Source organism: Anser anser, assembly GCF_964211835.1.
Source record: "Anser anser genome assembly, chromosome: 20".
In the NCBI taxonomy this organism is placed as follows: Eukaryota; Metazoa; Chordata; class Aves; order Anseriformes; family Anatidae; genus Anser; species Anser anser.
The window spans coordinates 11,101,542-11,124,344 of NC_139741.1; the positions used below are offsets into that span (position 1 = coordinate 11,101,542).

General features: G+C 47.5%; 1 protein-coding gene across 5 annotated transcripts in view; it reads right to left on the minus strand.

Moving 5' to 3' along the window:
• The window catches only part of TYW1B (tRNA-yW synthesizing protein 1 homolog B), a 107,695-nt gene that overhangs the window by 27,150 nt on the left and 57,742 nt on the right, over positions 1-22,803 (minus strand). For 4 of the 5 annotated variants that reach the window (XM_083805799.1, XM_083805800.1, XM_083805801.1 and 1 more), the window contains one exon: positions 634-744. In XM_083805799.1, the coding sequence (XP_083661925.1) occupies positions 634-744 (111 nt within the window). Of the gene's footprint in view, positions 1-632; positions 745-8,149; positions 15,063-22,803 lie in introns of those variants that run through there. The other variant, XR_014574114.1, reaches the window with a different exon arrangement.

Consider the following 22,803-nt stretch of genomic DNA (forward strand, 5'->3'; position numbering starts at 1 on the left):
GCAGGGGGAGCTGCTGGAAGAAAACGCTGATGATGACTCCTTACAGAACACATTGTGATATATATATATTTTTTTTTTCATTCTCTGTATACTAAATTGATTAATCCCAAGATAAAGCACCTCCTGCCCTACTGTATCTCACATGCTCCTGTTAGTTGCTCTTCCAGTCCCGAGGACAGTATTTCCTCCTGTTTTGCACAGCCTGATGAATACTACATCAGTGAGTCAGACATTATCGCCTTTCCCCCGGCAGAATTTGAGACCACGGTGGGAAGAATAATGCCACAAACTACCAGCCTGTCCTAGAACATTTTGCTTAAAATGTTGGCTGACATAAAAGAAACAAGTCTAAAACTATTTATCTGTCCCTGCTTTCATGAGAAATACAAAAAAGCCCGGAGGGTTATGATTCTGTTGGGCAGAAATTGATGTCAGCTGCCACAAAGCTGGTCTCGCGTAACACTGAAGACTATGCTGAACACATGTATAAGGCATTTGAAACCTGTCTGCCTGATGTTAAAAGCAAGAGATATGTTCCTTATACATGAGCGAAACCTTTGGAAGAACGAAAGTTTAACACTGTTTATGTGGGAAACAGGGAGGAAAGAGGTAAAATACTGATGTGCAACTCACCTTGACCTCGATGAAGTCTGGTTTACCCAGGGATACCAGGTCAGCATAGGCTTTGAGTTCATCCACGTTCCAAGCTTTCACCAGTGTCAGCCTATAGACTGTACGCTGTTGCTGTAAAAAAAAATAAATAATAATTCATTACCAATCGACACTGACACATGGATGATGTTCCAGCCTTCCACACAGCTTCAAATAGGAGAAAAAAAAAACATTAGTTTATTCCAAGAAGCCACAGCGTAAGACAAAGCAGAGCCGAACCAGGAGCCACCTCACTTGTTCTTCAAAGAAAGCTCCACATCTGTGAGCTGAGCCACCTTTTGCTCTACAAAGCCCCATCTCCTCTCTATAAAACCCAGGCCACTTTATTTTCACAGGAGCTTTTACTTATTTGGAAAGTAACCAGGAAGTTTCTCACTTTAATTTGCTTTCCCAGGCTTAAAATCTCACCATTAGTTGCTCTACGGCTATTTTATTTCCTCCAGCTGGATCACCTGGCCCTGGTCACTTTTGGACAGGCTGAACAAGGACAGACAAAGCACTGCCTGCCCCTGTCCGATAACTCTTCCAGCACATTAGGTACAACATTGCAGAGAAAAGGCTCTCGGGCGATCAGTTACGCTGAACATTTTATTGGAAGCACAAAGTGACAGCTAAAAATCACAGCCAGGAAACAGTGCAAGTACCTCACTTAGAACCTACTGTTACAACAAGTGTGGCACAAACTGCTACGGACAACCACGGTACCTGCAGCACTCGTGGCTACAAGAGCAGCACCCACCCCTCGCTGCCCTCCGCATCCCCGGCAGACCCGGTCCCTCCATTCCCGTGCCGAAGATGAGCCAGCTGAGCGCTGCGGGCAGCTCGCGCCGCACCAGGATGCCCCGGCTGGATTTATCCCCGTGCACTGCTCCAGGCAGCACTCTGAGAACTTCTCTCCTTGGAGTTACTCAGATGCCTCCTCCAAGGGCTGCTCTCTGCAGCAGTTACTGGTGACAAAAGGACTTTGGCCATCAACGCATCCTTAATCGCTTGGCCATGGGATGGATCCAGCCTCCCTGCCGACATCTGCCCCTTTCCCCTCTCCTTCCCTTCATCTTCCACTAAATTCTAGAGGTAGGTGAAACACAGCGTTCTGGACAAAACTCCGGTTAGATTTTCTGGATTAACTCACTGCACTCGCTCAGCACATCAGCTGCATGATGTGACAAAGGCCACTGCGCACCAAGGCCAGGATTTCACAGCACAGCAAGGGCTGGAGTCAGGTTCTCCAGCTCCACAAAGTCCAGACTTTCATCACTTGAATTAAGAGATTCTCCCTTACCTATTAACATGTCTGTGGCATACGGGTTACCTCAATTTCAATGCCACTTGTGGTACACTATTCAGTTTATTCCATTTTTTCCCCAGCACAGAACAATGAGGTAATAAGGATATCTGCTGCTGAACTGAACTTCTCATCACAAAACCTCAGACCTTTATGCACTGCAATGCCCTCACGGCATCCCACTGGCTAGGGCAAAGCCAGGACAGGGGCCAGGACACTGAGTTCAAGGCTCTGTTTTAGGAGTTCACCCTATCACCCTTCCCCAGATAAAATGGAAGTTTCCCACTATCTTTCTATCCCAGCCACATTTTGCTTCTGCAGGTCCCTCTGGCCTACAAACAATATAAGTGAATTTTGCCCTCTGTGTAAAAATCAAATCATCACCGTCCTAAAACAACATGCAAGTGTTTTCCATGGAAATTAAACCAATATTCTACACCAGTTTACTATGGAAGCGTTCCAGATTATTAACAAGTAACTAGAACACAAACAAAAAAAAAGGAGCACCTCCTTCCTCCAGCTAACAGCAGAGGAGATCAAGGGGCGAGCCTTTAGGGTGCTGGACTATGTGCAGGGAACTAAAAGCCAATGCACACAAAAGCATATCCAACACACTCAGTGCCTGCTGCCTGTCATCTTGAGAGCCTAAAGCACCAGGTAAACCTGCTACACTCTCCAGGGATAAGTGTAAGAGAAGACTTAATTCCTACAAGGATTCAACAGCGTTTTGAGAAAATAATTCTATAGTGTAGCATCTTTATTACAGAAGTCTGTGGAAGAGTAACTTCAATTAAAGAACAATTGAGAGAATGATTACTGAAGGTCAATTATTCTGTGAACTGAAATACTTTACACATAGCTGATAAACTCTGTTTTACGCGTAGCATATAAATACATATTTAGAAATGAGAGACTGCAAAATAAATGCATCATTTAGCAGGGAAATAAGAAACCAGAGGGAAAATATCTAACAGGAGGAAAAATGCCGATACGTGCGTGCCTGTCAATCGTCTGAAGTGATTAGATACCCAGTTAATCAAGAAATGTCTCCCCAAAGGTCAGCCCAGTGGTAAACAAATGCAGACAGCTTCAAGGCAACAGTAAATAAAGTCATGTTTTTAATACCAGCCCTCAAAGCCTGCTGATACAGACCCATCCTACAGAGCCAGTCCTCAGAGATCAGCAGATCAGGTCCCCGGTGCAATCAGCAGAGTCGGGGGTCCAACATGAAGTGAAGCTTTTAGGGTTGTGGTTTTTTTTTCCAATAGGATATTTTTGTGCTAAAATTAAGAGCAGATTTCTGGACGTCTCTGTTGTGCACAGAAAGCGTAAGCTGGCAATGAGCACGCGGCAACTGGGACAAATCCATCCTGTTTAAACCAGCAAGGGTAGCACCGCCACTGCTGGCTGAATAATCCGCATCACTGGAGGATATAAAACAGGAAAAAAAACTTAACAGGGAGAAATAAAATACAGGAAATCCGTATGCGGGAGGTGGGATGAAAGTCTTACAAAATCTACTTGATCTTCACACAGCAGACACTATTTGGGGAATTTGAAGACATCGCACTTGTAACAGAACACTGGACCGGGCAGAAACTGGTCTCAAGTGCCAGAATGAAAAATATCAGCGCATGCATGGAAAGCTCCAGTAGACTAATGAACGAAATTTATAGCTAGCTAAAGTGTGAAGCGGAACAACTGCTTCATATCACCTCTGCCAAGCAAGGAGGGTACGACCTGCCAGTAAATGAAGCGCTGGCAGTTCAGGAGGGCGCTGATACCCCAGAAGACACGTGTGACAAGCCTAAGTCATATAGCGTGCTGCCACGCTGCTTGGAGCAAGCTTAGAAAATACCCGAGTGTTCTCCCCAAATTCCACTTCTTTAAGGGATCTCCAAAGGGAGAGAAGCCATTTCCTGCTGCAAAGGCTGCAGAGGACCACTCACAGCCAGAGGTGAGCAGCGATCCTAGCTGGCAGCAACAACTGAGGTGACCGCAGGAAGGTGGCTCTGGGAATGCCACGCTGCCATTTCAGGGGACCACTGTGATTCTTGGCACGGGGGCACGCTGGTTCACCCTCCATCCCCTGGGGGCAGAGGAGCGTGCCAGAAGTACCCACGTCCCCTAGGAGACCATGCTGGAGGGGGCTGCCCGCAGCTCAGGAGCGAGCCGAGCACGTTCACTGCCAAAATACAGCAGAAGCAACGCGTTTAAAAAAACAACCGCAAGTCTTTCCTGCTGAAACCTGTGTGAAATCAGATTGCAAAGATTAACAAACATGGTTATTGAAAAGGAAACCGACACATGCTTGGTTCTGATCAGCCAGCCCTCAGCCCCGCACTTACGGCCATCGCCGGGACCTGCCAGCACCAAAGGTTTCTTGGTCGCTCTTACACACAGCTCCAAAACGGGGCACACAAAACGGGGCTCCCGTGGGGCTCATAAACATGGGGCTGACCCTACCGAGCCCTGCATCCTGCTGGGGTCACGGGCACAGCCTCCAGCACTGCTCAGCTCTTTATGCACCCTTCAGAGCGTGTTTCCCAACCAACAGTGCAGCGGCCGGGCGCAGGGGCCGCAGGACGAGCTGCCCTGCCTCGTGCCACCGCCGCGGGGAGGCTGCCAAGGGAGAGCTGCCCAAGGCACGTGGCCAGCGACGGCTGCTTGTGGCGAGCCGGCAGCCGTGACCAAAACCCAACCGTACTAGCACGAATTTTGCAGTAATACAAACATTCACAAAAAGTCCTGGGCCGTTAGAGGACATGCACGTGCAGCAAGCTGCCAGCCTCCCTCCCCTGTCCTCCTGTGTCTGAGGCCCGGTCACTTGCCGTCTTGCAAGCCAGGACGAGAGGGGACAACTCTCTGCCCAGCACCTCGGTGCTGCAAACACTGGTGTTAAAGTCAGACCATCTTATTTTTTCTATCTCATCTCAAGAATGGGTTTTAGGGGCTAATCCCTAATCCCCATGCTTTGCTCTCAACTCTAGCAGTTTGCTCCCTCTCCCACGTCGAAACCGGGCTGAGGCATGCAAACACTTTTCCCACAAATGTTTTTTTTACACTCATTCTACAGAGGGAGTAAACCTAAATGCCACAAAAAGTGGTTTGAAGCTCCCGCTGAACACACCAGGGGGGTGTCAGATACAGCACGAGTGGTTTGGTGGAGAGGACGAAATGCTATTGATTTACTTTCACCACAACATTTTCTAATGTACATCAAGTAAAATACTTCCAGCATGCTTTTTTCTTGGGGCAATGACGGCCGCCAAGAAGAGCTGTTTCTCCCATTTAAACCTCAGCTTTAATACTCACAAATAGATGCCCTCCATCATTTGAGGAGTCTAACTGTAAAGTTCAAGTACTTCATAAAACCAAAACTGCTGCAGGCGCAGTACGAGGGCTCCTTCCCCGAGGGGCAGCAGTAACCAGCAGTTAGTAACTGCAGTCCCTGTCTGCTATCCCTCACTTCTACAGCTGATGCATCACAAACTGTTAATTAATCATTACCGGCAGTGAGGAAAGCCAGTAAAGAGAACTAAACTGCTGGAGGTATACCAACAAAAAGTTGGATAAATCAGATGTTAGCGCTGTGGCTGAAGAAACCTCTTTGCAGCGGGGAACATCTCTCACGTGCCATCTGAGCAGGGAAGAGAATCAGAATGGCTGCGGGGCTAATGGTGCAAAGTGTTAGGCACAATCCTTACAGACTGCTGGCAGTACAAACACACAACCCTGTTTTATTAATGTATTATTTGTATTTGCTTGTACAATAGGGCCCCAGGAGGTTCTCTTAAGCGCTCGAAAACAAGAAATAAGAGCTTAAGCCCTGAGAATTTAATGATCTAAAACATCAGGATATAAAAACAGACTGCAATGCTTTACGCCCCACGTTTCCAGGAAAAGCAACCATTATTTCACTTCAGACAGCCATCAGAATAACATTACTGTAAAAGAAAAAGTTAATATGGTAACGATCCTTTCAAATGGGTGAAAGTTGAGGGCGTGGAGCCGAATACATGTTGATGTCTAAGGGCTCTTGATGCAAAGCAGCAGGCGTGGGGCTGCGGCTGCCCCTCCGTGGTCTGGGGGTGCTCCAAGCTCCTGCCCGAGGACAGAGCTGCTGGGGCAGCTGTGCAAGCCCACGGGGTGGCAGAGAAGACGAAACATGGAAGAGAAAACACAAGAACGTGTCCTTGTAAATAAACACCTGGTGGGGGAGTAAAGCAGGTGAAGACAGACCCTTCCCAGCAGTGCCCAGTGGAAGGAAAAGTGGCACAAGCTGAAGCAAAGGAAATTGCACTAAAAAACTAATTTCTATGGGGAGGGTGATTAAACACCGGAATTTTTTGCCCAGAGAGGGTGAGGAGTCCCCGTGCTCACCCAACCAGGATTAGTGCTGGGCAAACTGCTCGGGCTGACGCTACTTGCAGCAGGCGAGATGGGACCAGAGCATCGCTGGAAGCACCTTCCCACCTCAGCAGCTCCTGTTCTGCCTGTTTAGAAGTTGCCAGTTGCCACAGCAGCGTAACAGATTTCTCTGAAGTCCCTTGTGGAAAGGGGACCAAGGGCAGCCCACCCAGCGCCTCCACAATGAACAACTCAAGGCAGCAGTTTTAGAGAACCTTCCCTTTGGTCGGATGTTGTAGCACAAAAGCCACAATTTGGGATGGCAACAGAAAGTATATGCTGAGGCCGAAGGACAGCAGGCAGGGGAGCCCCACCAGCCAGCGAGGTCTAGTCGAAGGAGATTCAACAATAACAGCTCAGACCCGGGTGAGGAACTGGGAGCACGGAGAAAAGAGCAGTCGGGCACGCTGAACTGAACCTATTCAGGGCTGGGGAAGCCAGAATAACCAGCATAAAGTAATATAACAGAAATCATGGGGCGCACCAAGGGGTTATGTGCTACAGTGCCTGCAGCCCCGTGGCAGGAGCCAGGCTGGGGGCAGGACGCAGCCTGGCCCCGACACAACGCGGTGCTCTGGGCACCCGCTGAGTCCGCTGACCCAGCCGGGCAAGCTGAGGGCATTCCTCAGCCGCTTTCAGCCTTTTCCTGATGGAGAGCACAGCTGAAGAACACGCTCTACAAAGAGCCGATCTCAGAAACGGAATAACTGAATAACCGACTATTAAAGGATTATTATTTTTTTCAGATATGAACACTCCAGAGCCTAACGAAGTCGCCTGGCCAGCACTGCTTGGCTGCACTCCAGTCCCAGAGGAGCAGCCAGGGAAGGGTCTCCTGGTGGGGCGGGAGCAGAGTGGGACGCTGGGCTGCGACTCCCCTGCCGTGTGCCATCCGCCCTCACTTTGTCCCTACAAGGACCCCAGCAGGACCCCTGTAAGGTCACTGGGCATTTACTGCATGCCCAGGAACTAAGGCTGGAGGGGTCTGGCCTGCAGCCCCCCGGGAGGTGAAGTAACACCATCGCTGCGCTCCTCCAGGACCCGGCGTGCGCTCTGTGTCCCGGGGTCCCTGCAGGAACACCCTTTTCTGCCTTGCAGCCTCCTCCCTGTCCCGCTCAGGGGTCAGCAATGCTGACAATGCTTTTACTTATGCCCTTGATAAATCAGTCAGCTCGGGAGATGCTGCCTGGAGAGAGGTGACAGGAGGTGCTGTTGAGAAAGCACCACAGCGAAACGAGCGCTGGTCACAGCTTCCTCTGGAAGCACAAAGCAGATCTCTGAGAGGTGCCAAAACAGCACCGGGAGGGCTTGTGCTGCTACTTAAGGATAAATAGCGCCAGGTATCGCAAATCCTGCATGCTGGGAGATGTTCCTGCAGGTCAAAGGGAACAAAGGCAAAAGGACAGCAACATGGTCCTGAGACCCTGCCCTGTTCCGATGAACCTCTCCATAGCTCACCCAGAGCCTCGTGTACAAAAGGCTGTAATGGAAGCCTTCTGCCTGCCCAGGACACCGGGCATATGGGTGGAAACTCGGCAGTTTTATACAAATACCCCTCACTTTCTCAAACCTTCGCTCTGGTTACCACAGCAGACTTCTCTAAAATACAGCACTGTCATTTATTTAGAATTGTATGTAGCGGCTGGTCCAAAGGCACCTCAACATAGACTGCTGACCAAGAAATATCTTAAAAACAAACAAACAAAAAAACACAGAATACACTGAGAACCCTATTCAACACACACACACACCGCGTCACCCCCCTTTCCAAGTCTTTCAAACCTTGTTCTTTGGAGGACACACCATGTAAGCGTCGACAGCACGCCAAGAAACCCAGATACTGCTCCTTCTCTCTCTTTGCATTCTAAAACTATGTACCAACAGCCATGCTTTTGTAACAGGGTCCAAAATGCAAATAACAAGGGTCAGCTTGGCAACACCTCAGACAAAGGAATGAGGAACCAACCTGGCGAAAAGCAGCATTTTCCCCCTAGGCAGCTCTTGCTAAACTCTCCAAGCTACCCCCCAAAGCACTGCGCTCCTTGAATGCCAAAGCAGGGCACAAGGAACAAACAAACCAACCAGAGTCAAGGGAAGAATACTTGCCATAACAAAATACTTCATTATCTGGATCTAAGATGCTGGTCTCTCTCTGAGATGACAGAAACCGAAGTTTTCTGTCTCAAAGGAGTGTCTCATGCCCTGGTCCTGCAGCAGCAGCACTCCGCGGGCAGAGCTCAAAGCCGTGATGGGGCCAGCAGAGGGATGCAGCTCCTTTTCTCCGTCCTGCACCAGGCCAGCCGACACCCAGCTGAAGCCACCAACAGCCCCGAGGCAGTTACATTTTCCTTTGAAACCATCCTAGAAGTTTCCAAGTCTTAAAATTTTGCCTCTGGCCAAATTTCAAAGCCAAACGATCCAACACACCCCAGGCTCCCAGGCAGGCCCACGAGGTGACACCACTCTCCTGGTCTCCCCTGTCCCAGAATACGTTAATAAAGGTTTCACGTCAGCTTGACAAAGTGCTCCCTTCTTGCTTCAATAACCAAGAGAGATTTGGGCTTTTTTTTTTTTTTTAAAATAATTTCCTTTTAATTCCCTCCTCCTCGACATTCATCTTCTTGCAGATCAAATAAAATTATTCTTCATAAAACGTCCCAGGTCTAATCTCAGGAGGAAGAGGGAGGGGTGAGCACATCACGCGTGCTGCAGGCAGCGGCTTGCTGGATCGATGGGTTTGTACGAGTTCAGCAGCTCCCTTCTCCGGCTGGGGCAGGGAGGCAGAAGGAGCACGATTTGACCTCGTGGGACTGCAGGAGGCCGGGGCAAACGTAACGAGGGCAAAGATCGGACAAACCTCCTCCTCCAAACCACGCTCTGGGATCCTACAAGACCCCTACCTTGGATTGTGTCACTTGGACTCGTTCTTTCAACGACACAGCATAACGCTGTCCCACTGTTTGGAAATAAACACAAACCCCACATTTCAGTTTTGACTCCCTAGCTTAAAGCGTAAACACTCGTACCTCCCTGTGATACAGATGAAATAAGCTTATTGCTAGAAAATTACATTTTGTTCAGACTCCTCAAAACAAATCCATGTTTTGCGGCTAATGACACTCAAGTAACAAAACCAGTATTGTCAACAGAAACACTGCTTTGCTTAAATGCAAAAAGCAGTCTCCGGGGAGAAGAAATTATGGTGCAGGCTCTAAACAAATTGCTCTTTCCCTCACTCAGCTTCACAGATCCTTTGCAGGTATTAGATGATGAATAGGAAGCCACTTCAAAAGCCGGTTTCTCAGTTCCATTAATATTTCTTATTCCCTTCAGTGAAAGGCTCAACTTGCAAACTGACTTCATAACGCATTTTCAGAGCCTCCCAGCTGGCAAGGAGCAGCTCGGACCAGGACAGACAACAGCCCAAAAGCTGAAGGCACGCACGACCTCACAGCCCGGAGCAGCGCCGGTGCTCCTGCCCTGCCCTCTGCACGCAGCAGCCCCACGAAGGCAGCCCCAGCCCCTCCAAGCACTCGATTCGAGGCCCTTGTCCGGGTTACACAACACCTCACTAGGCGAGCAAGTCCTGAATGAAGATATCAAAGCAATTTTCACACTTGGAAATTACTTGTCACAGGGATGTGATCAGAAAAAAAAAATATATCCCTGCAGCCAAGCATCTATTCACCACATTCAGTGGCACGCATCTTTATGCATAAAACCCCACGAAGGATAAAAGATCCAAAACGCAGCAAAAGGAAGTCTCAAATGCCAACACGCCCCAGATTTCACAGCTTTCCAAACCCTTCCCGTTCAGCCTGGAGCCAGCTTTTCTGAAAGCACTGCAGGTTCAGCGAGCCTTCGGGATCGCCTCTGCCTCTCCCGAGCCCGGCGCTGCGGAGCCAGAGGCTCCCCGGCCCCGCGGAGGGGCTGCGGCCCCCACCTCGCTCCCGGAGAGCATCAGCAGGAACAGACTGGGTGCCCTTGAAAGGACAGCAGATTAATCTATTCTTTTGGCAACCAGGACCCTCCCCTTAAATAAAGGGCTCATCCCTTCATTCGGGCTCATCCATCACCAGGCACCCAGCCCCGAGCGCTGGCACGACAGGCGTCCTCCTAAAAGTCACATTGCAAGCACCTGAGAGCCTTCTGCCAGGCGGATCTGCGCAGCAGAGGAGGTTTTTTCCCTTCAAAGATTAACTCAGCACAAAGCACAAAAGTTCTTGGCTTCCTTTCTTCAGGCTAATACCGTCATTAAAGTGAGAAAACTGAATAGGTTATGCTGCGTAGGTATCTACTAAAAACATACATTGTTCAAGCATTTGCTATTAATAAACCGGTTTAAAGCAAGTTGAGGCTTTGTCTTCACTGCTAAAAAAAAGTGCATTTTACCATGGGATAATTAACGCATTAGCTACTCTGCTGTAAAACCAGAGCGAAGCTCAGAACTTTAATTTTACTGCTCGAAAAGGGAGAGCACTCAATGCCAGCATCTACCTGGGGATCAGCACCGAAGCGCCTGGTCTGCTTGCCTGAGATTTTACAACCCAGCAGCTCAGAATGAAAACTCAGCTGCTCTCAAGTGCTACGTAGAAAACACACAAGGTTTCTTACGTTTCTAGAGTTTTGAAAATAAAAACCGAAAAAAGCTACCGTGAACAATAATTACAAGAATATGAAAGTTGGACTTCCGTTTTGTATCTTTTTTACTGTTTTTAAAGTCATATCAGTCAATGTAACTGTTCTCATTTTGTAAAAAACAGCTTTTATTGAACAGCTTTGAAATTCTTCCTGGAAATCAAAAGAAGGTCCTGAAGTGAGACAAGCGCTAATTCCTAAGCCAGGCTGTTAAGCCAGGAGTGCCCCTCCGCCTGCACACAGTCCTGCTGAGGCACTGAGCACAAGTATAAACAATCCAGACTGGAGATGAGGGCGAAAAATCAGATTTCATTCTTCTATCTTCCTAAATCAGCTTCTTAAGCCATGTTCCCCTTTCCATAATCATTATTCCTGTACTTGCCTATTGCTTATCATCTACTTTATTGCTTCATACTTCAGTAATAATTTACCCATTTTAGTTAAATATCTCCAGAAACAAGCCAAAGTGCGGTAACATCTCTGTTCCGAAGCCTGAACGTATTTTAAGTAGATCAGAACCATAACTGCTGCTTATCCATTTTCCACAGACTTGCTTTTAATATACCTGCTCCTGTAAGTCACCAAGAACAATACTCTCCTGATTAATTACTGCTTTTTGTTATATCTAGAGGAACTTGAAGGAATTACCATGTAAAATTCATACCCAGGGAAAGAAAAAACTCCAATGCAGTACAACTTAAAATAAAACAGCATCAGAACAGACCATATCAAATCATCAGCAAAAAAACACTTCAAGCTTGCTGTTAAACAGACCACACAGCCTGCAATATTTCATTTCCTCAGGGAAAGAGTATGTTTAACACTGAACAGACAGAAAAAGCATTAGCACAAGTCTGGGTAGGGCTCACACCAAGCCCTCCACAAAAGCGTTGTTGCAACCAAAGCCAGGCTGAAGCCTGTGCTGAAAACACACGCAGGCGGTACCAAAAGAGCCCGTAACAGCCTTTCCCTGGGACGAAACGCTCAGCGATGCTCCAACTTTGTGCCCAGGCCCCGCTGACTTTGAAAGGACTTCAGCCAGAAGCTTGACAGGGGACGCTGCTGGGAGAGCTCCCAAATATAGGCGAGATCAGGACCTTTCTGCACGGGCAGCTTCCAATTAACGCGGCGGCAGCCCCGCGGGTCGTGGCAGCAGCTGCCGCCGCAGCAGGGGAGGACAGGAGCCGGGCCCAGCACCGGCTGCTGCTCCTCGCACAGCACGAAGCGCAGGCAAGCACAGGAGCCTGGCCAGCATCTGAGCTGCTCGGCCCCTCACCTCCTGCCCTTCTGCACAGCGACCCGGGCACCAAAGAGGTGCGGAACCCAAGGAACCACCGACCTGCTCCGGGCTGACCTTAAAAGCGCCCTGCTCAACTCGAGCTGGCACCTCCACACTCACTTAGCGGATGGGGTAGATGCTTGGTCTGTTCACGTGGGGAAGAGAGACATTCGGACCCAGTCTGTGACGGGGAAAGGCTGAAATGACCCCCAGGACACCCCATGGCCTCCTTTCATTTTATGCCCCCCAAAAGAGGGCACACGTCCTGGCTACAGCTCCACGCTGCCACTTCCCTCGGGTGCCCAGATCTGATGCCGCAGGCTCGTCTGCCTGGCCACAGGTGCTGGCAGGCTGCTGCTGCTCCTGCTGCTGCTCCTCCTGCTCCTGCTGCTGCTCCTCCTGCTCCTGCTGCGGCAGTCCCAGAGGGCACCTCTTCAAAGGTCTCCCTTCAATGCACAGCTGTAACCCTGGCAGCATAAGGGAGTCAAGAGGAAGACAACATTGAAAGCAAATACAGGCAAGGAGGAAAGTCTGCCTGGCACAGCAACGTGCAAAATATCATAACACACAGACAGGGGAACTTAAAGAAAAAACTTGAATGGCACTGATCTGCACAAAGAACTTGAGGGGTAAGAGCAGTTTAAAAAGAGTCCAACTTTAGCCAAATGCTTCTGGCCAAAGAATAAAACTGAACATTCACCAGAATCTCTTTGGACCCAACAGAAGAACCCCATCTCCCCCATGTCAGCTGCCAGGTGCTCAGTATTTTTAAGCCATCCCAGCAGTTATTTATACATACAGCCAAAGACTTGGATGCTTCATTACAGACCTCTTTAGTTGGAAATCTCAGCCAGGAAAACAACATCCCACTGAAATTTTGCAGGGCTCTAACGGAATATTCCTCAAAATCAGTGCTTTTGCTCAGCAACGGGGGATACAGGAAAGAAGAAGAAACTGCATTTTAACTAATCCTGTAATAACAATGCTTTAAGTCAGCAACTGCAGGATAATGGAAAAATGGAGACATCGTGTCTGGGAGGCAGAAAGAGAATTCATGATTTGACAAAAGATCAGCACTGCCACGGGTATAACTCAGGCAGCAGGCAGCGACGCAGATGTGATGCCTGCTTGAATGACGGCACGGCACGCTGGCACAGTGAACACAGGCTTAGCCAAGGCCGGAGAAGGGCTATTGTGCTTAAGACAATAAACCAACACTTGCTATCTCACAAAACAACAAACCAGCCATGCAACTTCAAGAGTAAAGTGATGAAAGTAGAGATTAATCTGCCATAAAAACATAATTACCTCATTAAAAATCACTCTCGCAGTTTGCGAAGCAAAGAATAATATTTTTCTTCTGGGTTTTGTCCAAATCATCTAAAAATAGAAATGAAAGCCCCAGCATAATTTGCTGAAAATCCTGCCCATTTCATTTAACATAGAACAATACAAGCGAAGAGTCTGAAATAAAATTCCTTCCTGGTGAAGCAGTCCTTGCAAGACTACTGCTCTTGTAAAGCCCTAACTCAGGAGTTTATCATCTGAAGTACCAAAAACCATGCAAATGTAAACAGACTTTAAACATTTTAAAGTTTAAAGCCCATCCTATTGGGTAGTCAAGCTCCAGCAGGAGCTGGGGACTGAGAGCACTCCTGCATGGCGCTAGGACGGAGTGAGTTGTGCCAGGAGGTGACGTGTCCAAAGGACATGCCCCACCTGAGCACCCAAGGAACGACATTCTGCACGTGCAGGTTTGTGAAAGCAGCCCCTCGCTGCACCTGGACGACGCTCTGCAATGCACGTGGGGAGATCAATGCTGCTGCAGAACAGGGGCTGCCAGCAACCCCCATCCCAGCACAGCTCACTGGCACTTACCTGAGTACTCAGGTGCAGCGCCAGGAGCCTTTTATCGGCTCCTGCAGGCTTTGTATCTGGCTCTGAGCTTTGAACAGTCAGCCTCTGAGCTTTAGGCTTGAGGAGCTGGACTCCTCTCAGTTCCCACTGATTTACAGGATTACTCCCTACAGATACACTGTTTGTAGAATATCACCACTGCAGAGCACGGCGGTACCTGAACTCCTCAGTCCCTGCCCTATCTATTCCCACCCGCTGAGCAAGCTGACCCCCCGGCTGCCCGGGTCTCACAGCCCCCAGTAAGCCAGCACCACGGCGCGCACAGCAGAGGCTGGCAGACTGCAGGCTGGCAGCGAGCAAAGCAAGCAGCACTTCTGCTTGCAAAGAAGCTGCTGCTGCTTTTCTGTGCGGCACTCCAGTCCTTTTGCAGCTGCATGAAGATACATCCCGCCATCCACTGCAGGACGCCACCTCTCCTGTCTTGGCGTGACAAAACCACTGCAAGCTCTCACATGTCCGAGGATGTGATGACCGTCAGACTGCGCCCCTGATTCGGGCTGCTTATAGCTGCTAGGGTAAACATCCTCACATGCACCATCTCTGAGGAAGACAGCTGTGGGCAAGAGCAAGGTTCATCTCTTCTCAGCCCCACTGGTGCGCTTGATGTGCTCTCAAGCATGGAGTCATGGGCATGAAGTAACTGGGTGTCTCCGAAAGCTGCCGGGTGGGATGCTCCTGAAGCATCATGCAGAACACGAGAGCTCTCATTCGCTGCCATGCAGCATCCTGATGTTCGCGGCTCACTAGAAGTGCAGTACTGCTACATCAGATCTCCAAGTTCACTCTGCATGTACAACCGCAAGCAATGCATGAAAATGTAGTAGTTGGAAAAGAATCAGGGATTTGCTCAGTTGACAGCAGCTGGGTGGAGAAGGAAAGAACAAACACCTTAAATTATAGGAGCAAGCGAAAGCCACAGCAAATCATGGGCCAAATACACGTCCCATTCCTGCAGGGCAGAGGGGAACACCTGGCTTCACAAACCTGCCTGAATGCAAACCTCAGGCACGAGGCACCGTGCATTGCCACTGATTAGCACCATCTCCTCACCTAGTTTCACCAAGCCACACATTCAGCTGTTAATTTACCCACCTTTCACAACTGCAACGTGTCCACCTCCCTGGGAGCTTAAACAAAAATGGCAGCTTTCTCCTTGAGTGACTGCCTGGCACAGCCAGAGCCTTTGGTAGGAACACGGCCCAGCAAACTCTGGATGAAGATGCCATGCTATGTATTCTTTACCACAGAGAACAGAAAAACAGCTTACCCAAACCTCGCGTGCTTCAAAGGTATCCGTTAGTCTGATATACGTATTTCATAATGATGTTGTTTTTTAAAAATCACAAAAAAGGGTTAAAGTCAGTGTCTCTGAATGTAACTTTCACCCCCACCGGAGGCACCTGCCCTCAGGGGTACATGGTTTAACGTTACCTGAAGCTCCAACATCAAACCATGGAGTGGTTTGGGTTGGAAGGGACCTTACAGACCATCTAGTTCCACCCCCCTGCCATGGGCAGGGACACCTTCTACCGCACCAGGTTGCCCAAAGCCCCATCCAGCCTGGCCTTCACCATTTCCAGGGATGGGGCATCCATATCAAATTAAAGCTTTCTAAAACTGAGACCTAGTCTTTATGAAATGCCTTCAGATCTTTGCATTTTCACAGAAAGCTGGACTCTTCAGAAGAGCCCTACAGGGAAATAAGGCTCCTCAAGACAGAGGAACAATTTCAACACACAAAGCCAGAATGAGCCAAATGCAGTGAAGCAGATGCACATTTTTACAGGTCTGCGAACAGCTGCAGTAGCGCTTGGGATCATCAGCTCTTCAGTTCCAGGGCTTCAGTTCCATCACCACTTACATTCTCTACATTACTCTGTTTTTATAACTAACAGTTAGAGATGATTTACAGTGCATCTAATGCCAGACCGTCCAGCAAAGATTTATAAGGATCCAAGTGCTCTTCTGGGATAATAAGAAAGGGAGACCCCCCCCCCAAAAAAAAACACTATTCAGTACAGCAACTGCACCTATCGCACTGTTCAACTAAGTTCACTCATCCCAAAGGCCTTAGCTGCATGAGAAATGAGAAATAAATCACCTTTGATTTACCAATTTTCTTTGACCTTTCACTAATTACCAGCTTTCTGTATTTAAGTATGTACAAGACAATAAATTCCCAAAATTATTTAAAAGACACAACAGCAATTCAGCAGCTTCAGAGGAGATTCTGAATCCACGTGGTATAATTTCTGCACTTCTTATATTGACAAATCTAACAGCACTTTTGTCCAAGGAGAAAGTGCAGCACTTGGCTCTTGAGCACACGACCTGCAAGTCAACAAGGCTCCAGATGGGTTTTTCAGCACCGGTGGAAACGAGGGATAGGGCACATGGCTCAGGAGGTCACAGACCACCTCCCTGATCACAGCCATCGCTTGTGATTGCTCTGCTACCACCTACTTGCCACAGGATCCTGCCCTAAAAGAGAGCTGTAGGAAGAGGCGAAGTGTCCCTCCTTTGTTTCAGCCCCGGCACCGTCACTGCGGGTTGAGCCGAGCGCTCCGGTGTCACCCCGAGGTGGAGGAAGAGCCTTCCCAGATGCTGCTTCACCAGGGGACGCGTGGCCCCAAACTGCCCTGGGAAAGGAACTCCGTCTGTCACTCCAGTACTTCTGCAAGCCTTCATAACCTGAACACAGCTGCAGCACTCCATCCACCATAGCTTGTGAGAGGGTTTCTCACCCTCTCTAAAGCAATCCACCCCCTGTTTTTTTTCACCTGGCATGGGGTCCGTGGCTATGTTCCCTCTCATTCTGAGGAGCACCAGCACACCAGCTACCACGTTCCTACAAAATCCATTATTTTTTTTTTATTTCCATCAATTTTACACTCTGAGATGAGAAAATAGATCAGTCTTGCAGATGCTTTGTCAACTCATCTTCCCTGAAATGTCAAATGAACAGATTCAATGAACCAAATAAACGCTTCTCATCTGAATCATCATGCTAGAGCCATTGATACTCGGTCAGTGAGAAGAGAAATTCAACAGCTAATGCATTTAGCAGAATGGAATATTATACAGTGCTCTGCACAATCCCAGTCCGTGGCATTTGGCCCAGTAGCTTTAACTTTATAGGTTTAAATAAAAACATGCTTTCAAATAAACTGTAGATATAAATTTCTTTCGCCTAGTTGCCACAAGCAGAATTTTAGATTCGCTCTCTCCTTCTTAAGATTCCACAAAAACACACACGTGCTCTCTTCCTCTCAGGGTGCCCTTGGATGAAGACCACTGCTCTGTTCCACAACCAGGGAACGAAAGAGCAAAACGTCGTCCCCGAGCCCATGGGGCCCGCTGGGCAGCCGGGAGCTCTGGCTCCCAAAGCCGAGCCCTGCGGAACAGAGCAGCCGTTCCTTAGTGGTCGTTGAACCGGGTTCTCTAAAAAGCCAGTGTCTCTTACGGTGTCTAGGAAGAGGCTCAAGGCAAGAGACAGACCGCATTTAATTGAAGGTAGGGATAGTAAATGCTTCCAATGAAAGTGTTAGCAGCAGAAGTAGGTAAGCCAAATGGTGTGTGCTAGCCAAGAGGCAAACAGAAGGGTGAACTTGGAGGAGGAGAGCCCTCTGTTTCTTCCATTTACACTTCAGAGGTCAAAGCCCACCTCCTCCCTTCCCACTTCTCCCGGGGAGGTGCCTCCCGCGGGCAGGAGGTGGCTGCAGCCCCCCGGTGGCTCCAGCAGCAGCCCCGCAGCCCGGCTGCCCACAGCCCCCCATGGTGAGCAAGGAGGGGACTGGTGCGGAGAGGGGGCAAAGCGCTGGGGAAGGACTGGGACGGCTCCCCCGGTAGGCCAGAGACACCTTGCTTCTCAGCCAGACTCGCTATCCTGTCTTCTTAAGGCACAGCAACAACCAGCGCCTCAGAATATCGGATCGTTTTTGATTATGAAGTGTGTTTATGAACATTTTCCCCCTTTTCTTGCCTGCAAGCGAACCGAGAGATACTGGAACAGACAGCAGAAATAAGATTTCACTCCCTCTGATGCCAAGAATCTTGCTGAAGCCTCATTTGGATTGCTGCTTGCTCTAAGCTAAGCTGAAAGGAGATGATGTATTTCAGAAACTATAACTTAATATCGTACCTTTGTAACGCATCATATTGCATTTCAGAAGGCTTACACCAGAAGTCTCATTAGCAAAACTATTAAAACAAGCACACAGCTGGTAGAGAGCATTTTCTGTGCAGAAGAGTCAAATACTTCTAAATTTATAGTGGCAAAATTGATTACGGATTCTAACATCTGTTAGAAATTTTACATTTAAATTCTCCTCAAAAAGTCACTTAGCTCAGAAACAGACGAGGCTCGACAAACCAGTCCCTCCCCCCAGTAACCACATAAATAATCTCCATGCAAATCAAATGTGCTCTTCTCATAAAAGAAATCATTACTGTCATATATTACAGAATGATCACTACAACATGCTTAAGATGCAACTCAATGTATTTACACTATGTTTGTAATCACACAGAAGCCAAGGGTAACTTTGAAGAAAGAATCATATTGGAAAAGACCAAAGGAAACAGCAACAGATGCAAGACTGAAAACATTTAAATACGCAAGTTGGTGTCATCGCTGAGAAATGTAAAAGGAACTACCTGTAAGCGATGTGCCAACACAGAACTGGAAGATGGTAACACGAGACATTTCATATTTCATGCCTTTCTCTGGACAAACCACCTCTATCACCTTATGGCAATGGGGACAGAGCCACAGGCACCGAAGTCCTTTGAAAGCCAACATCCTGTCAAATATGTGACAACCTGGGACAAGCAGAGCTAAGAGTTTTCATTTTTTTGGTCCTTTTTGGTGGGAGGAAAGAAGAGACCTTTGTACACCTCACCCACAGAGCCATGACCCTGTTTCTCTATGAAATCTTAATTCCTCTGAAGAAGGAAAAAATGAAGGCAAGGTTTTACCCAAGATCTAAAGCAAGAGTTGTGTATGATGTATAAAGACACTGAACTCCAGAAAGCACCAATAAACCACTTCTTTTGCTTTTGTGACCCTCCTGGAAGAACAGGAAGGATAAGGTTCTGCTTCATCATCAGTTCCTGCAGTGCCGTAACATCTATTAACCTGAAGGGTTTTTTCCCCCGTTTGCTTTGTGCATGGCTCCAATCTGTTTCAGAGAACATTGGCACCTGTCCCCTGAAAGTTAAAGCAGTTCAGCAGTGCCTACTTGGTGCCTGGCAGCACAGCAAGTTCTGAGGTACAGTGCGCTGAGCTGACTGGACAGGATTTATCATGATTAAGTCAAGAAGACACAGACAGAAGAGGTGACACCACATCAAGGGTGGAAGAGCGCTCCCCAGAGCACCTGAGCACCAACAAGGAGCATTCCCCCAGTGCTCGAACCCACAAGTGTCCAAGCAGTAGCAGGCACCTGCTTCAAAGGTTATCTTGCGTTCCCAAACACACAGAAACTGAAAAATGCTCAGAGATGGTGCAACGCAACGCTGAACCACAAACAGGGCACATCCTGCTGCTATGCCCATCACCGATTTTTCTCCAGTTATTTTCAGTGCACTTGGGTAGAAATCTATGAGCAACTTTTGCAATACTGGGTCACTGCATCTCCACTTCATGTACCAGCAACAGGGCGTTTCGCATTTGTCTCAGTCAGCATCCCTACTGCTTGGGAAAACACCTGGTGATTTATGATCAGCAAGAATAACAGTTTTCAAGTCTTGCTCAACCTACAGAATCTGTTGGAGTAACACTGAGGGGAACAGAGCACAAAGTCAGAAAAGCAAAATAGATCATAGGTCTGCTGGTGTGTCAGAGCTCACAACGTCAACTCCATGTTCTCACTGTCAGGCAACACGTTTGGTTAAAGGTATTTTTGGGAAAAAAAAAGCATCAGCTTGATAAGAAAATTATGAGGTACGGAAAATCTATTTTTTCCCTCCTGAGCTTCTGGACATTTGAAATTAATTTGCACCTCATTTCTCGTTTGGATACTGCATTATGAAAAAGCAATGGCTGGAAGAAATTCCTACCACTGGAATACACACACTTCTCATCCCTAGGAGAGAAGGATTCACGTTCTTAGTGCTTCTTCCAAATGCTTGGTCCATCAAGTCAGGTCGCCTCTTAGGTGTTCTGATGAACTAAAGGCTGTCAGAGGATGAGTCTATGAGACTTCCCAAACGTGATGTTCAGAAAGGGCGTATTCTGAATTGCACACAGCACCTTTCTTCTTCCTCTCAATTTGATCAGGAGGATGGAAGACACGATGAGAAACAAATGGAGCCATCTGGGAGTCCACCTGCTGTTTAACAAATTCCTCTCAAGAAACACTTCTCAGCATAGAAAACTCAACACAAAGATCATCTAAATGAGAATTCCTCTAGAAAGGATAACACTTGAACCACGCAGTAGGGGACAAGGACGGGGTTTCTTCCTGTTTGTTGCAGAAAGAAATATCACAAAAGCTTTTTTTTTTTTATTATTATTCCTGAACTTCCCTTGCAAATGCTGTAGCAACTGATCACTAACATGCTGCATGATGCTGTGAAAGCACACTGGGAACAACACATTATTAAATTCACTCCTGTCTTTAACTGCCCATCCCTGCAGCACCACGCACACAGCCACAGGACGGCCAGGCTCTCTACCTGCCAGCGGGCATCATGCAAGCAGGAGCAGCACTTGCCAAACACAGCAGCAAGCACAGCAAGGTACAACCATTTTGTTGTTTTGGTTTTCTTCTTCCTTCCAAACTCCCTTTGCCCATTTCTATTTATTTTTTAAAATGCGCCCAGATCAAGCCTATCAGTGATTCTTATTAGCAGTGACTCATATCAGCTGCAATGCCAGCTTGTCTCAGTCTCAGGAGAATTAAATTGAATAAACCTGGATGGTTTGTCAGGCTGTGTGAAAATATTGGACTTGTATTTTATTTCCAGATATATTAGCATCACTTTCCCAACACAATGCATCAGCACTTCACCATCCACTCTGAAATAGAAGCTGTATTTCTCAGGAATATCAGCAGGTGCATTAGCTTTCAGCACCCCTCATTCATCACAGTCCTAAAGAAAGGTGCTCAAAATCACATGTGAACGCCGAGCACTGCACTTGGAAGGAAAACAGTTGCTTCCACCTAGAAGCAGCTCAAGATATTTTTAGGTGCCACAGCCACACGTAACATTAAATGAAAAACTTATGAACAGCAACTTCCTTGAGACTCCTTGCTGCTGCCTGTGTTTGATGACGCAATGTGCAGCTGAGCAGGGGCTGGCAGAACAGTACATTACCCATTGGAGCAACTATTAATTGGCTCTTGTGTTATCAGCGTTTCAAGGACCCTTCAAAGTGCAGTTGTTTTTAGGAGAAAATGCACCTGCTAGCTGACTTTTTCTTCTTCTTCACCTTGACCAGGGTATTTTTAGCTGCACGGACAGACTTGCCAATACTTTCACATTCAGTTCTTTGCAAGGAAATTTCTGACAACACACAGCAATGAATGAACCCTATCTACCAGGGTCAAGAGAGACAGGAGAGCAAAAATCAGCTTCCCAAAAGACTTCTCCAGTATTTCAGTTCCCCTTATTTCCACAGCTTCTTCCACTCAGAGTATTTAATGATAAAGTTTGTACTCAATTTCAGTCAGCTCAGTATTCGGCCTGAGATTTTGCTCAGCAAGATCAGCTGGCACTTAAAAACAGCTTGATAAAGCTACCCACATGCCTTTGCAGAAGAAAGTGTCACTCAATTACACTGAGTCTCCTGGATCTCCTAACGTAAGCATATTTGGCAGAAAATGGTCCAACATTGTCATCTCGGAAGGCAGTAAATTTGATTCAAATGAAACAGTCTCTTGCCTGTTCATCTCAGCAGGTAACGTGTAAACTTCTGCCAAAACAGTAAATAGCCGTACTTGTTTCCATCAGAGCGCAGTGTCAGTAAACAAGAGAGGAAAGGCATTCATGAAGCACTTTTCTTATTAATTCATGTGATGCTGAGACCAAGAGTGATTCATTAATCGCTATTAAAAACACTTAACACAGTGGACTGAATTTTGAGATGACAGCAGCAGACACGAGCCCATGTTTTCAGGTCACCATTCAGCTGTCTTGGACAGGCACAAAATACTGACAGCGCAAAGGGACACCCTTATAACTATGCTCAAATACACTATTTCGACTAAATCTTCCAGACATAAGCAGATGTGCTTAGAACTATGTAGAAGGAGGGCAAGTAGAGCTAGGAATCTCCAGCACACGAATTGCGACCTTTATGTACTTCAGTTTCAAGGGAGCCTTTGAGAATCAGTGCTGAGTACTGTGTGGATTTACAATTCTTCCTAGGCTTCCCTGAATTTCTAGTCTTTTCAGCAGCCATCAGTGTCCATGTTCCATTAATGAAATCCGTTATCTTATAAACTCATCTCTTATCTTCACATCTTATATTCATTATCTTAAGCTTACAAAGTTTACTGTCCTGTTTGACACATTCTCCTCTCCTAGTTATGGAATTTCTTATCACATAGAAAACTGATCAACCATGCTGGAGTTTTACATATTATACATCTTATGT